At 40.2% G+C, this 17122-nt stretch overlaps 1 protein-coding gene across 2 annotated transcripts in view; it reads right to left on the bottom strand.

The window, feature by feature from the left end:
* Positions 1 to 17122, bottom strand: part of slc12a2 (solute carrier family 12 member 2) — a 231448-nt gene that overhangs the window by 98656 nt on the left and 115670 nt on the right. For both annotated transcript variants that reach the window (XM_072591024.1, XM_072591016.1), the window contains exons 8-10: positions 13372 to 13499; positions 7070 to 7154; positions 4612 to 4766 (exon numbers count right to left, since the gene is read on the bottom strand). In XM_072591024.1, the coding sequence (XP_072447125.1) occupies positions 4612 to 4766; positions 7070 to 7154; positions 13372 to 13499 (368 nt within the window). The remainder of the gene's footprint in view (positions 1 to 4611; positions 4767 to 7069; positions 7155 to 13371; positions 13500 to 17122) is intronic.

The following is a 17122-nucleotide window of genomic DNA, read 5'->3' as shown; positions in this document are numbered from 1 at the left end:
CCGCCATTCAATCATGGCTGATGGGCATTTCAATTCCACTTACCCACACTCCCTTTAGCCCTTAATTCCTTGTAACATCAAGAATTTATCAATCTCTGCCTTGAAGACATTTAGCTTTCCAGCCTCCACTGCACTCCATGGCAATGAATTCCACAGGCCCATCACTCTCTGGCTGAAGAAATGTCTCCGCATTTCTGTTCTGAATTTACCCCCTCTAATTCTAAGGCTATGTTCACGGGTCCTAGTCTCCTCGCCTAACGGAAACAATTTCCTAGTGTCCACCCTTTCCAAGCCATGTATTATCTTGTAAGTTTCTATTAGATCTCCCCTTAATCTTCTAAGCTCCAATGAATACAATCCCAGTATCCTCAGCCGTTCCTCATATGTTAGACGTACCATTCCAGGGATCATCCGTGTGAATCTCCGCTGGACACGCTCCAGTGCCAGTATGTCCTTCCTGAGGTGTGGGGACCAAAACTGGACACTGTACTCCAAATGGGGCCTAACCAGAGCTTTATAAAGTCTCAGCAGCACATTGCTGCTTTTATATTCCAACCCTCTTGAGATAAATGACAACATTGCATTCGCTTTCTTAATCACGGACTCAACCTGCATGTTTACCTTTAGAGAATCCTCGACTAGCACTCCCAGATCCCTTTGTAGTTTGGCTTTATGAATTTTCTCACCGTTTAGAAAGTAGTCCATGCTTGTATTCTTTTTTCCAAAGTGCGAGACCTCGCATTTGCTCACATTGAATTCCATCAGCCATTTCCTAGACCACTCTTCCAAACTGTCTAGATCCTTCTGCAGCCTCTCCATTTCCTCAGTACTACCTGCCTGTCCACCTAACTTTGTATCATCGGCAAACTTCGCAAGAATGCCCCCAGCTCCTTCATCCAGATCATTTATATATAATGTGAACAGCTCTGGCCCAAACACTGAACCCTGCAGGATGCCGCTCGTCACCGGCTGCCATTCCGAAAAAGAACCTTTTATCCCAACTCTCTGCCTTCTGTCAGGCAGCCAATCCTTAATCTATACCAGTAGCTCACCTCGAACACCATGGGCCCTCACCTTATCAAAGACCTTTTGGAAGTCTAGGTAGACCACATCCACTGGGTTTCCCTGGTCTAACCTATTTGTCACCTGATCAATTGATATTTGCAGACAAAAATTCAAAACTATCAAATGTTTCATAGTGTTTCATAAATTCACACGAAATATCTGGCTCTAAATTATAGACGATGACCCTCATGAGCCAGTGAGCAGAAATAGTTTCGCCCAAATTCTTGGAGACTTCAAAATCAAATCACTTCAAAACATTTAAAAGTTGTTGAGATGCAACACATCAGGGCAATCTTTGTTAAGCAATGCTTGGAATCCTGGTAATATTCTGGTCAATTTGTGCTGCACTTCCTTCACGGCCAATACATCATTCTTAACTGGTTTGGGGCCCAAACCAGTGACATCACTCCAGGTTAACCAGGCTCTGTAAAGCTGAAGTCTAATGCCCACCTGCTCCTATTACACAGTCTTCTAGATAGAAAGATCAGCTGATTATTTTCTAAAGCTGCTCGTGATATTTTAATAACCTGTCTATCAGGAGATCTGGGTTTCCTTTGGCCTCCACAATTCCACCATTTAGAAAGTACTTAGCTCTGTCCCATCAATGTCCAAAGCGGATGGTCATTTGTGCTATTAATTTCTTCATTACACAGTTATTTTGGTGAGACATTATCCCAGATTTCTTTGGAGGATGAAATATTGACTGTTCCTTAACTGTTAATACTGAAGCTAAGTAATTAAACAGCACGCTCCTTTGCTCACCCTGAAATCGATTTGCCTTCGTTTTGCCTATTCACTTAACACTCAGCAAGTTTTAGGTTTCTGCTTGTGCTACTCTTACATCACCAGCAAATTTGCACAAGTGGCATTCTATCCTTCAATGTAAACTTTTACTAAACACAATGCAGGAATTAAACCCAACCCAGATCTGCACGGGAGAGCATTACTCACATTGTGACATTTCAAACACACAAATTTGGAACTAGGATAGACCTCACTGCCCAGCACCAACATTCAACGGGCTAACGGATAGTCGGATTACTCCACACTCCCAAACCCCAGCAACCTTCACTCGATCACAATCCCCACCTCCACCACTTTTCTTATCAAAAGGATCTATCTACCTCTGCCTTAAAATTCAATTAATCACTGCTTCCACCCCCCTATTTTTTTGGGAGAGAACTTCAATGGCTCAGGACGGAAGTCTTCACCTGGTCTTAAAATGTTCAACCACAGATTTTAACCAGTGACCCCACTTCAGGTTTTGGTAACAAGAGAAAACACCAAGCTTCCAAAGAACTCCCCACCCAGTCCTCTCCTTTATCTCTGTAAGCCCACATTTACTATGGCCAATCCACCCAGCCCACACATCTTTGGACCTGCTGCAGAGGAGTTTAGTACCATCTATGAAAAGGTGGATCATAATATTTAGACTCTAATAAGTAGCAGATTGTACTTTACTCTATTTGCGTGACTATCAATTAGTCTGTTTTGTCTCAAATGCTACAGCATTCAGGTGCGCCTTTAGTTTTATTTTTTGTAAAGTCTTGCCTCAAATGTTGGTCAATTTAGCATTATACTTTCCATCTATTCCCATTACCATAATTCCCTTCCCTCAAATCTAAGTTTTGATTTGCCATACCAACCTAAAATCTGATCTCTTTCCCCACTATTAGTTTAAATCCCTCTATTTCTATAGAGGTGTAAACAGAACACCAGCCCCACTGCAGCTCAGGTGTAGATCATCCCAATGGGACAGTTCCCATCTGAACTAGCACTGGTGCCAGTGCACTACCAATGCTACTGCACTCACTCACTCATAACTAGACACTAGAATATCTGTGTGTCATCTCTATTGACTCTGACCATCCAACCAGGTTAATAATTTGCCTTCAATTCCAGGCTTTTTTACTTGAACTAATGGATTCTTGAGCCTTGATCAAATGCTTTCTCAAGGTCCAAACAACTGTCAATACACATACTCCTGTGGATACTTCAGTCACCTTGTCAAAACATGCAACCAAATCAAGGAAGACAGATGTAACCTTATAAACCTATGCTGGCTCTCTGATCAAAATCTCAAGGTTGTGTTAGCTGGTGCAAAATTCCCTGTGAAAAGACGGGAAGCTAACCAGTCAATAAAATCCTGGTTACCCCCCCCCTCCCTCACTTTTTTAAAATAGTGAAATGACATGTTGAAAAGAATAGCTCCAAAACTTAGAAAATCTTGGAAAAGTTTAAGCGAGGGTAGCTCTACTCCCCAAGGTGGAAGCCACCAAAATCTGGGGTTTGTCAAACACAGTGCTTCCCCACAACCACACCCCCATCCCCCCGCCCCACAAAACCCCGCCGCCTTAATTAGTGACTTTGCTTACAATAAATTTTGTATGGACTCCTGATATAAGATACCTCATGAGTTTTGGCATACAGCCAACAAATAGCAGCCTTCTCCTCTACTGCAAACACTGAAGGTAAGTCATTATTCAGTACAGCTAACTTATCTTTACTTGAAAACTTAAAAATTAGTAGCGTTGCCAGTCAGATATTAAAGGGACCAACACTATCCCTGACCAGTCCTTTTCTTGCTGTTAGTGTAAAAACTCCAGTTGTAACTTCAGTCTGCACACCAAAACTACCAGAAGCTACAGAAAGCCAGAGATACATTAAACATACTCAACAATTTCATTTGATTGGCTAAATGACAACTCAGCCTGTTGCAGTGATATGATAAAGCTACCCAATGCCATGGAGTTAAGTAATCTTGAACAAGTGCTAATTTTGAACAAATGTATTTTCAAATTGCCATTACTGCAACCCTGCATTAACTGACTGAAATCTTCACTGATCTCACCTCCAGGCTAGTACATACCATCAGCTGTTCCAACAGCTTGGCTACAGACACCAACACCAAATACAACCACAATATCAGGTAACCAATTTATAACCAGTACAGGCTGAACGGCTTTCTTCAGCAACACTAGGATTTGGTTAGCTGGGTTGGCTGAGTTTGCTAGATGCTGACTTGTAATGCAGAGTGATACCAACAGCGTGGTTCAATTCCTGGACAGCCAAGGTTGAAGGTTTCTCCCTCTCAACCTCTCCCTTCACTTGAGATATGGTGACCCTCAGGCTAAACCACTATCAGTCAGCTCTCTAATGAGACAGTAGTCCTGTGGTCTGGTAGGATTGTGGCAACTTTACCTTTACTGCACAATGGAAGCTACTCAAGAAAATCCATTTGCTTCATCTCAACCAGCTTAGCTGGAAACATACAAAACTGTGATGACTTAATTTCAAAAACAATATTAAATTATCCCAAACGCAAAAAGGTAAAAATCAAGTCTTCCAATACCATTCTGACATAGCAAGTGACCCCAGAGGTATCAGGAACATCAACTCTCAAAGGATTATAATTCACCATCAGAGCAATATGAAATGACAGAGTGTACAAATATTTGTTCAAATCTCAATTTCCTGACCTATTAACCAGAATACATGCTATATTAAAAAAAAAGGAATTCAAGATTAAACCCAAATGTTTCTCACCTGGAAGTTATTCATTAGTCCATATGAGCATGGGGTTGTGGCACAGGAAGAGAAATTAAAGCCCAGTTTACAGGCTGCATTAGTGCAGTTAGTTGCTGTTCCAGAGATGATAGCATCAGTAAGATTCCCAGTAGCATCACGAACTACACAGGAACCTGACGGAATAAAAGTCAGAAAGTGAATTATATGCTGGTGGCACTTGGCATGGAATGACCTCCAAGACCTCATTTCAGCACATACCTGTTTGATCTATAAAATTACAATATAGTGAATAGTGAAGTAAACAGCAGCCATGGCAACACCTTTCTTCAGTTGCCTTGGTGTACGAATTTCACCTTTGCAATATTGATAAACAAACGTAGCCAGTAATCCAAGATTACTTGAAGTCTGCCCGACGATAGGCTTACATCACAATGACTTTTTTTGTTTTATAGTCATCGACGTACCGCACAGAAACAGACCATTTGGTCCCTCTCATCCATGCAGACTAGATATCCTAAATTAATCTAGTCCCATTTGCCAGCATTTGGCCCATATCCCTCTAAACCCTTCCTATTCACATACCCATCCAGATGCCTTTTAAATGCTACAATTGTACCAGCCTCCATCACTTCCCCTAACAGCTCTTACACAAATCCTGTGTGAAAAAGTTGCCCCTTAGATCCCTTTTAAATCTTTCTCCTCACCCTAAACTTTTGTCCTCTAGTTCTTGAATCCCCCACCCCTTGTCTATTTACCCGATCCATGCTCCATGATTTTGTAAGCCTCGATAAGGTCACCCCTCAGCCTCTGACATTCCAGGGAAAACAGCCCCAAACCCACTCAGCCACTCCCTATAACTCAAATCCGCCAACCCTGGCAACATCCTTGTAAATCTTTTCTGAACCCTTTCAAGCTTCACTTCCTTCCTTTGATGTGATCCAGTTAACAATTTAAAAGATAGAGAGAGAGTTACTGAAAACAGAAGTTAAATGAGCGACATTCAACTGGTTAAATTCATGGTAAATGTTTAAAAGCTCACTAGCACTATTTAAGCTAATCAACTCATTAAACCCTTTGTCTTCTTCCTGGATACAATTCAAATGTGATCACTAACTTTTAACAGCCATGCAATTTATCATAGATACCTTGTAATTAAAACAAAACAAGAATTGGTACTTTATCCTTGATTAAGTCTCACTAAGCATTGTCATAAGTCCAGGAGAAAAAATTAAAAATTGAATCATTTGATACAATTAAAGCAAAAGCAAATCTCATTAAGATTCCTCAGTATGTTATTTTTGAAGATTTGCAGTTCACGGAACAGGGCCTTTCCAGCTGAGGTAACTTCCATTATAAATGAATGTTTCAGCACTCGGCACTCCAGATCCCACAGCTTTTTAATGATATGGGAGAAAAATCCTTGTGTATCAAAAATGCTTCAGATCCCAACAGTGGTCAATCGTCCCCCATGAAGGCAGCTATTAAACAACAGCACTCTCATTGAGTCAACTGTCCCAGGAGAACGGTGAGAACCATTCACTTCATTAGTTTTTTCACATAATGCTGTTTTATGCATAAATTGCCATGTGGAACATTTTCTCCAAGGCATCAAACTTTGGCTATTATATAAATGTTTTACTGTCATCATATGGTGTTGTAGATAATCTACTGACCAATATTGCAAGCTTCCATTTAAAGTTTCATATTCACACTCATTAACAGGCTCCAATTATGTGAAGAGTTACACAAGTTAATTATCAACTCAACAAAACGTTTGAGACTTTTCAAGTGATGGATGTATTAATTCTCCAGAGAGACCAAAAAGTCTAAAAATTCTAGAAAAAAGGTCCTGGGAATAGGTCACACTGATAAACATTAGCCATCTTTCACTTCAAAGAGTTCATTCAAAACTCCTACACACACATTGTGCAATCCATGCAAGGCAATAAACAGTATATTTTAAAAAAGGCAAGTGCTTAAGAGAATGCTCATCCGTTTACAAAATAAATAGCTAATCATCCATTTTTAAAAAAATCTGTAGTTAACTAAAAATTTTAGCTACTTATAGGTCACAGGAAACAAGCAGAGTTAAAACATACTTCACATTAAAATGCAATGTATCCATTTCGGTCAAATAAAACTTGTTTCGTTAATAAGTTAAAATCTTTTCCTGCAACTTCAAAGAGAGATATATTTTTAATCTCCACCCCCTCTAAAATGAACCAACCAACCACTGCAAATATAAGCGAATTACAGACAGGCGTCATAACTAGCTGCTTTGAAAGAAGCGGCCCATTAGTAATCTCACTATTCATTGTAGTGTTCTAATAATGGCTTTGTTACCTGCTTTGAATAAGATTTACAATTATAAACCACAAACATAAAAAAATGAAAATTATAAAACAGATGATACATCCAATTCTTGCATCACCATTAATCTTTTTAAAAGTTCAATAAAAGAAACAAAGGCCCTTACCTGCAACAACAGCAGCTCCTGCATACACTATCGTTGTGATTAAAATGGCCAACAGTGTGCCCTTAGGTATGGCTAATTGTGGATCCTTTAAAAAGAAAATGATAAACGTTATCCTCCAGTTTATTTCATTTTGTTCTCTCTAGTACTAAAATTCCAGCACACAAGTTTATGGCACTTATTCTACGAAGAGATTGGTGAGAGAGAATAGGAAAGGTTATGTTAACGAATGATCCAATCAAGCATCACAAGTAAATTTGAGGAAATTCAAAACTAGAAACAAATTTGGTGAATGTACCAAAAAAACAGGTTCATAGCTGAGTAACTAATGGAAATCATAAGACATTGTAATTATTTTGTGCTGGGGGGGGTGGGGTGGGGGGAAAAACAATGACTAGTGTTACATCAATTTTCATATGATCTAGAACCCAATTAGAGCCACAGCAAGGACGAGAAATCACTTCTAACTTTAAAGATAGTTAAACTTAGACAGGAAGGAAACATAAAAAAAAAGGAGTACAATTTTTAACAAAATTTCCATTGAAGATAAAAGCAAGTTATGAATACCAGGTGTGCAAGAACAACATGCCCAAGATCAGAAAACTCAAAAAAAGATGAAACTAGCTGGATTAACAAAAAGTCAAAATTTGTATACACAAGATAAATAGAACCACATCTCACTGGAATAAATATGATCATGCAAAAACCAAAAATCCTAGAAAATTGATAATTGCAAAAAGGTAAAAAGCATGAGAATAAAAGTCTTTCAATTATAAAACAGATGATTAAAGAATGTTTGGGGATGTTGAAATTTGCAAAACTGATGGACAAAGAACAGAAATATTTCATACCTTCCTCCAAAATGTTAAAACAGAACATCTTGCTCAAAGGTTGCTATGGGAGAAATGAGTTCCAGTTTGTGGGACACTGGCACCAGTATTGGGGAAGGTGGGGTCTGTCCAGTTGGGGGCAGTCTGCACATGAACCTTACTGCAGTTTGAATTCTTCTGAACTTCACTTCCAGGGAAGTGGAGTATGTTTAAAGTAATAGTGGGGGCAAGGGGTGAAATTGCAAAAACCAGAGACAGAGGAAAATATTTGTGTTAGAGAGTCAGAATGGAAAGAGGCAGAGAAAACAAAACAAACCTAGGAATACACCAATAGTGAAGAATAGATACAAGGATAATATTTTTAAAAGACTCTACATTTGAATGTGCATAGCATTCATAGAAAAGTAACTGAATAGATAGTGCAGGTCATAGTAAATAAACCTGATCAAGTATTACACAGGCATGCTGCAAGAGACAATAGCTGCATCTTGAAGGCAGTGATGGGAGACTGGTTATAGCAAGGTTAGATCTCATGGAATAGCCATTTGGATATAGAACTGACTCAAAGGTAGAAGACAGAGGGTGGTGGTGGAGGATTGTTTTTCAGACTGGAGGCCTGTGACCAGTGGAGTGCCACAAGGATCAGTGCTGGGTCCACTACTTTTCATCATTGAGATAAATGATTTGGATGTGAGCATAAAAGGTACAGTTAGGAAGTTTGCATTTGACTCCAAAATTGGAGGTGTAGTAGACAGTTAAGAGGGTTACCATAGGATCTTGATCAGATGGGCCAATGAGCTAAGAAATGGCAGATGGAGTTTAATTTAGATAAATGCGAGGTGCTGCATTTTGGGAAAGAAAATCTTAGCAGGACTTATACACTTAATGGTAAGGTCCAAGGGAGTGTTGTTAAACAAAGAGACCTTGGACTGCAGGTTCATAGCTCCTTGAAAGTGGAGTCGCAGGTAGCTAGGATAGTGAAGGCAGCGTTTGGTATGCTTTCCTTTATTGGTCAGAGTATTGAGTACAGGAGTTGGGAGGTCACGTTGCAGCTGTACAGGACATTGGTTAGGCCACTATTGGAATATTGTGTGCAATTCTGGTCTCTTTCCTGTCAGAAAGATGTTGAGAAACTTGAAAGGGTTCAGAAAAGATTTACAAGAATGTTAACAGGGTTGGAGGATTTGAGCTATAAGGAGAGGTTGAATAGACCAGGGCTGTTTTCTCTGGAGCATCAGAGGCTGAGGGTTTATAAAATCATGAGGGGCATGGATAGGGCAAATAGGCAAAGTCTTTTCCCTGGGATCGGGGAGTCCAGAACTAGAGGGCATAGGATTAGGGTGAGAGGGGAAAGATATATAAGAGACCTAAGGGGCAACTTTTTCACGCAGAGGGTGGTATGTGTATGGAATGAGCTGCCAGAGGATGTGGAGGAGGCTGGTACAATTGCAGCATTTAAGAGGCATCTGGATGGGTATATGAATAGGAAGGATTTGCAGGGATATGAGCAGGGTGCTGGCAGGTGGGATTAGATTGGGTTGGGATATCTGGTCGGCATGGAAGGGTTGGACCGAAGAGTCTGTTTCCTTGCTGTACATCTCTACAACTCTACATATAGAGTAAATATTGTTTATTGCACGTGTGTGTTTTTGGAATTCAATGTAAAACATATGGCTTTGTCTGGGTTTAAAGTGAACAATTCACTTTTATAAACTACAATACCCATAACACTAAGTGAGATAAAGTTACGCACAGCTCATAGGGAACTAACCAAACAGGTTAGTGGAGAGAATTTTCAAAACATTGACTTCCATTTTCAGTCAGTAGGTGTCAAGAAATCTTTAGCTGGGAGTAACACGTGCTATTACAATGCTCCTAAAAAAGGAGCTTTAAGTATTGAAGTCTTAGAATAGGAAATTATTAATCAATCCTAAACAGAATTGGGATACACTATCAACAGAAAATACATTTTTGAAGTTTATAAAAGAAAAAGTAGGAAAGGAATTGAAGCTGGAGCAAGGATGTATTGCACCAGAAAAAAGCTAAGTCAGGTGAATAATATTAACAATACATTCCCTACTATTCCAGTTGGTGAGCTAAGATTTTAATTAAAAAGTTCAAAATAATGAAAAAAGTGTTTCTCTCAGAAATGAGCCAGACTGGATCATGCTATAGGTACACAGCTCAATATTCAGAGAGCAGAGAACGTTGTAAGCTGTTGTTACTGTTCATTCCATAAAACACTTGGGTTATTTCATGTTTTTTTAAAAAAAAATCTTTGAGTTGGTGTTAAGGGAATATAGAGTGTTTTTTTTTCCTGTTTAAGTTCATTTCTGTTAATAAATTTGTTGTGTTTAATTATTAAAACAAAAGACAAAAATATTTTGCTTCTGTCTTCACATTAATATTCCTTATCAACTGCCCCTAATGTGAAATATAAAGAAAGTGTATAGTGTGTAGGACGTATTGCGCAGAGTCCTGTCAGCGTCTGTGCTGAACTCAATTATCGACTTAACAAAAAAGGACTGGATGCTGGAAATAAAAAAAAATACAAGATTTGCTAGAGAAACTCAACAGGCAATGCAGCATCTCAGTCAGAGTTAGGCAGCACAGAAAAACAGACCCTTTGATCCAATTCAAGTATGCCGACCAGATATCCTAATCTAAACTAGTCCCAATTGCCAGCATTTGGCCCATATCCCTCTAAACCCTTCCTATTCACATACCTATCCAGATGCCTTTTGAATGTTGTAATTGTACCAGCCTCCAGCACTTCCTCTGGCAGCTCATTTCACACACACACCACCCCTGCACAAAGTTGCTGTCCTTCAGGTCCCTTTTAAAAAACTTTCCTCTCTCACCTTGAACCTATGCCCTCTCGTTTGAGATTCCCCCATTGTAGGAAAAGACCTTGGCCATTTACCCTATGTCCCTCATGATTTCATAAAACTCCATAAAGGTCACCCCTCAGCCTCCAATGATCAGGGAAGATAGCCCCAGCTATCTGTGGAGGAAAAGCAGATTAATGTTTCAAATCCAGTGACCATTCTGGAGATAGCCCCTGCCGCCAACAGATGCTGCCAAATCGATTAAGTTTCTCCAGGAATTCCTGTTTTTGCCTCAAACTATTGATGTTTACATCAATTACCTCATAACAGGAACAAAAATATTACAGTTAAATCCATAGACAACAAAACAGGTAAGAAAATAACATTGTGCGAAAGACAAAATAGTTGTAGATGAATAGAGAGATTTTTGCCTGTTCACTCAACCTAACAAATAAAATGTGACAAAATGTGAATTTGGTCAATTTGGAAGAAAGCAATAAAAAGAATATTACTTAAATTGAGAACGGGCACGTAATTCAAAAGGTGCGGAAGAATTTGGGGGATTTGTCCATGAGTCACAGGTACAGCATGTAGTCAAGACATTTATTATGGGTAGAATAGAACAAAGGATAAATCCCTAACAACTACCTGATGAAGGAGCGACGCTCCGAAATCTAGTGCTTCCAAATAAACCTGTTGGACTGTAACCTGGTGTTGTGTGATTTTTAAACTTTGTACACCCCAGTCCAACACATCTTCAAATCATAAAAAGGATGTCATGCTTCAGTTGTACAGCTCATTATGGAGACTATACTTCAAATTCTGCTTGCAGTGCAAGTATGCTTATGCAGGGGACATGGTTCAGAGGTAGTTTATTAAATCGACACTTGGAATGAGCCAGATAGCTTCGGAGGAAAGGCTGGTCAGACTGTGGAGGGAAAGCAGAGTTAACCTTCCCTGGAATGTTGCCAAGTGAAAGGGAATGGATAGATGTACATAAGATCCTTGCAGTCATGATAACGTGGAATGGAAAGCACATTTCCAGTGAGTCAGTCTAGAATTGGGGGCACTATTTTAAAAATTAGGGATCACCTTTTCAGGATAACAGACGATGGAGTGATTCATGGCAAAATCAGTGTATTGAGAGAGAGGACCCAACCTCATGGCATCATATTCATGAAGTAGTAATTGAACAATGGCAAATTAGCAGAGGATTGGAGATATGCTAATATTAATTGTGTGAAAAAGTGCCAAAATAGATTATTTGCTTTCATCAAAATCAAATTTTTACAAGGCACATCACAGGTGCATTATCAGAAAAAATGGCATCAACCCAAATGCATTGGGACAGGTAAACAAGAAAGGTTTTTATTTTTAAAAAAAGGGTAAAACAGCAGAACTCCATAAGATAGAATCAAGACAGCTGAAGATAGGTGAGTAAAGCTTGAGTGAAGAAAATTGGGAATATACATCTGACGAATCAGAGAACCAGGGATCCCAAAGAAGGTTGTAAAGCTGGAAAAGATTGTAGAGATGTGTAAATTAAAAGACATTGAAAGGATTTAAACACAGGATTCAAAAATTGAAAAAAAAAAGAAGTCAAGATGTTGACAAACCAGGAATCAGTGTGGATTAACAAGCACAGGGATAGGAGTGAAATAGAGTCAGAAACGAATACAAATTTTGGACAACCTGAATGCTAGAAAAACAATGGAAGAGTCACATCTGGAAGCAAAGTCATGGATAGATTGAGGTAACCATAAAGACTGGAAATTTGAGGCGCGAAAATGGGTAGTTTTCATGATGGGGGGAGGACAGAGTCAAACAAACATATTCAGTAAGATTGTGAACACAGTCAAGTTCAACAGAAGTGAGGCATTGCAAGAATGTGGTGTCATCAACCAGTTCAAATCCTGCAGAAATGTACAGAATGATAGTTTACTATTGTCACAGTCATAAAGCACATCATGTGTGACCTCAATAAGGGCCGTTTCATTACTGCACCAGAAGAACCTAATTTGGGGTGCTTAAAATCATATTCTGGCAAAGATGGGCTTGATGGTCATCTGATCTCAAACAGTGAATATTACCTCAGAGCATCTTGAACTTCACTAGCTTAATGCATTGCATTTAAATAAAACCACAAATATAATAAAATTCAAGACAATGTTCACAAGTCAGGTCAAAGATTGACACTGAGCCAACTAATGTCAACTAACAAGAAGCTTTCAGAAAGTTGAGACCAAGTGAAAAATCACTTTCAGAGCGATCTATATAAATATTACAATTGAGGATGCATCAGTAGTAGTGGTGGCTGATAGAAATATACAAGAAAGTTACCAACGAGTATTCAAGGACAGCTACAGACCCATTAGCTTTACTGAAATTTAGAATGATGTTGCTTATTAGAAACACAGGCTTACCTACAGATGTTAGAATGCAAAATTTAGTTTCTAATAATCCTTATATCAATCTGACTTCCTAAAAAAGTCTAGCACACTTTTCACACAATACTAAGTTCTGCAGATAAACATAGAGGGCTCTGTCCAAGCTCTTAACAGAATAATTAATTAGTTGACAGAGTTCTGGCTCCTGACCCTGCAGATTTTCCAGATTAATGCTTTTCTGTACATAAGCAAACACTTACTGCAAGATCACCAGAGATGTTTGCCCCAGCAAGGATACCAGTAGCAGCTGGAAAGAAAATAGCAAAGACAGAGAAGAAAGATTCTCCTTCTCGAAAATCTGGCCCAAAGTTTTCATAAAATATTTCACCTGAAAATAAAAATGCAAAAATGATGAATTATTTTCCAATAAAATAGTTCCATCAAAACATGTTAAGCTATGGTGACAATACAATTTGGACTTCTAATATCCATTGAGGACCTTGAAGTCCTTTTTTAGCCTGCATTGTTAAAAGGATAGGCATATGAAAAATGCTTTATACACAATAAAATGGACCTTCGTAAAGTGAGCTTATTCTTGCATCATAATCCCTACCATCACAATGATCTGCAGATAATTGCTGCAAACCATTCTTCCCAAATGACCACTGAGCAGATATGCACAGGGCCTTGAAAATCAAAAGGGCATTGATTTTATACAAAACCTTTAACACTTTTCATTCCAATAACTAAGCTCATAGGTATGGTCCTCCTTGTTTGTTTCTAATGAGTTGCACATTTTACATATATACTTCCTGATGAGTTAATGATTCGATGATTCGATTCATGGGCCGCATACAATTTGTCTGCTACTAGGTAGATATATTTGTATGGGAAAACAAAACTTTAATGAAGACCTAAACAAGGAGCCAGAGTAACTGCTTCAGTGAAACAATGGCCATGCAGAGCATCTTAACACTGATATCGAGATAAACAAACAAATTGCTGGAAAAGCTCACCAGGTCTGGCAGCATCTGTGAAGAGAAATCAGTGGTACTGTTTCAGGTCCAGTGACCCTTCCTCAGAACTGATAGTAGCTGGGAAAATGTTAGTTTTTATGCAGAAGATTGGGTGGTGGGGTGGGGAAGAGAAGAAGGAATAAATGATAGGTGATTGTGGATAAAGCCCAAAGAGAGATTACAACAGTTGGACAGAAAGGAGTGGATAAAATCTGGCTGGGAGGGGTAATAGCTGTTAATGGATCGTGGCCAACAATAGGTTGTGTGTATTGGCAGGCTGGTAGATAACAAGGCCTAGTGTGTGGGATAAGGGATTGGGACAGAGTTCAAGCTCGCAAGTTATTGAACTTAATATTGAGTGGAGAAAGCTACAGGGTCCCCAAGTGGAAAATGAGGTGCTGTTCTCCCAGCTTGTGCTGAGCTTCACTGGAGCACTGCAGGAAGCCGGAGGCAGAGAGAGAGAGATAAATATATGACTAGATTAGATTCCCTACAGTGTGGGAACAGGACCTTCAGCCCAAAAAGTCGACATCGACCCTCTGAAGAGTAACCCACCCAGACCCATTTCCCTCTGACTAGCGCACCTAACACTGAGCAATTTAGTATGGCCAATTCACCTGACCTGCACATCTTTGGATTGTGGGAGGAAACCAGAGCACCCAGAGGAAACCCACACAGACACGTGGGCAGAATGTGCAAACTCCACACAGACAGTCACCAGAGGCTGGGATCAAACCTGGGACCCTAGTGCTGCGAGCCACCGTGCCGTCCCATATAGACCACTAACATTAAGGATGTGCCTTTAGTATTGGTAGAAATCCAGGGAGAAGCACACCTATTATCTCTAAGAACTAATATTTATTTGGTGGGGTAAAGGGAAGTGAAAACCCAACTATTTTGGAATCTCTCCTTGAAGTGAATGGAGCTGTTTTGAGCTCTCAACTGCTAAGATTTGGTTCCTTCGAATAGTTGCCTTTTTCCAAATTTCATAGAATCCCTAAAGTGCAGATAGAGGCCATTCAGCCCATCAAGTCTGCACCAACCCTCTTAACAGCATCCCACCCAGACCCCTATCCCCATAGCTAATCCAGTCAGCCTGCACATCACTGAACACTAAGGGCAATTTCTCATGGCCAACTCACCCTAACCTGCACATCTTTGGACTGAGAGGGGAAACCAGAGCACCTGGAGGAAGCCCATTCAGACACAGGGAGAATGAGACAGACACACACACACACACACACACACACACACACACACACACACACACACACACACACACACACACACACACACACACACACACACACACACACACACACACACAGCAGCACTAACCACTGAGCCACTGTGCCACCCGTAATGTTTGGCTGTACGTTTCAAAGTTGAATGGGGAAACATGTCATTTTCAATTGGCTTCTGCCTTATCTAATTTTATTCTTTGATGATGAAATGACTGGTGTTGTGTGGACTTGGCTGCATCTTGCAATACTTCATGTTCAGCGTGAATGATAATGTTGCCAATCCAGTCAAATACTGGAAACGGTAGAATGGACCACAATCCTCGTGGACTCTTGCCTTCACATTGAGAACACTCTCCTTCCTGTGCTATAGCACTATCACCATGCTAAAGTGGGATAAAGGAAAGATCTTGGAGAAAGTGAGGACTGCAAATGCTGGAGGTTAGTGTCAAACCACCGAGCCTGACCTCGGTGGTGGGCAAGTTGGAGGAAATCCTGAGGGACAGGATGTGTATGTATTTGGAAAGGCAAGGACTGATTAGGGAGAGTCAACATGGCTTTGTGTGTGGGAAATCATGTCTCACAAACTTGATTCAGTTTTTTGAAGTAACAAAGAAGATTGATGAGGGCAGAGCAGTAGATGTGATCTTTATGGACTTCAGTAAGGCGTTCGACAAGGTACCCCATGGGAGACTGACGTGCAAGGTTAGATCTCATGGAATACAGGGAGAACTAGCCATTTGGATACAGAACTGGCTCAAAGGTAGAAGACAGAGGGTGGTGGCGGAGGGTTGTTTTTCAGACTGGAGGCCTGTGACCAATGGAGTGCCACAAGGATTGGTGCTGGGTCCTCTACTTTTTGTCATTTACATAAATGATTTGGATGCGAGCATAAGAGGTACAGTTAGTAAGTTTGCAGATAACACCAAAATTGGAGGTGTAGTGGACAGCGAAGAGGGTTACCTCAGATTACAACAGGATCTGGACCAGATGGGCCAATGGGCTGAGAAGTGGCAGATGGAGTTTAATTCAGATAAATGCAATAATGCTGCATTTTGGGAAAGCAAATCTTAGTAGGACTTATACACTTAGTGATAAGGTCCTAGAGAGTGTTGCTGAACAAAGAGACCTTGGAGTGCAAGTTCATAGCTCCTTGAAAGTGGAGTCACAGGTAGATAGGATAGTGAAGGCGGCGTTTGGTATGCTTTTCTTTATTGGTCAGAGTATTGAGTACAGGAGTTGGAGTCATGTTGCAGCTGTACAGGACATTGGTTTGGCCACTGTTGGAATATTGCATCCAATTCTGGTCTCCTTCCTATTGCAAAGATGTTGAGAAACTTGAAAGGGTTCAGAAAAGATTTACAAGGATGTTGCCTGGGTCGGGGGATCTGAGCTACAGGGAGAGGCTGAACAGACTGGGGCTGTTTTCACTGGAACGTCGGAGGCTGAGGGGTGACCGTATAGAGGTTTACAAAATTATGAGGGGCATGGATAGGATAAATAGGCAAAGTCTTTTCCCTGGGGTCAGGGAGTCCAGAACTAGAGGGCATAGGTTTAGGGTGAGAGGGGAAAGATATAAAAGAGACCCAAGGGGCAACATTTTCACGCAGAGGGTGGTCATTGTATGAAATGAGCTACCAGAGGATGTGGTGGAGGCTGGTACAATTGCAACATTTAAGAGGCATTTGGATGGGTATATGAATAGGAAGGGTTTGGAGGGATATGGGCCGGGTGCTGGCAGGTGGGACTAGATT

The sequence above is a fragment of the Chiloscyllium punctatum genome, chromosome 2, assembly GCF_047496795.1.
Source record: "Chiloscyllium punctatum isolate Juve2018m chromosome 2, sChiPun1.3, whole genome shotgun sequence".
Classification (NCBI taxonomy): Eukaryota; Metazoa; Chordata; class Chondrichthyes; order Orectolobiformes; family Hemiscylliidae; genus Chiloscyllium; species Chiloscyllium punctatum.
The sequence above is the reverse complement of the archived record's forward strand: the minus strand, read 5'-3'. Positions and strand labels throughout refer to the sequence as shown.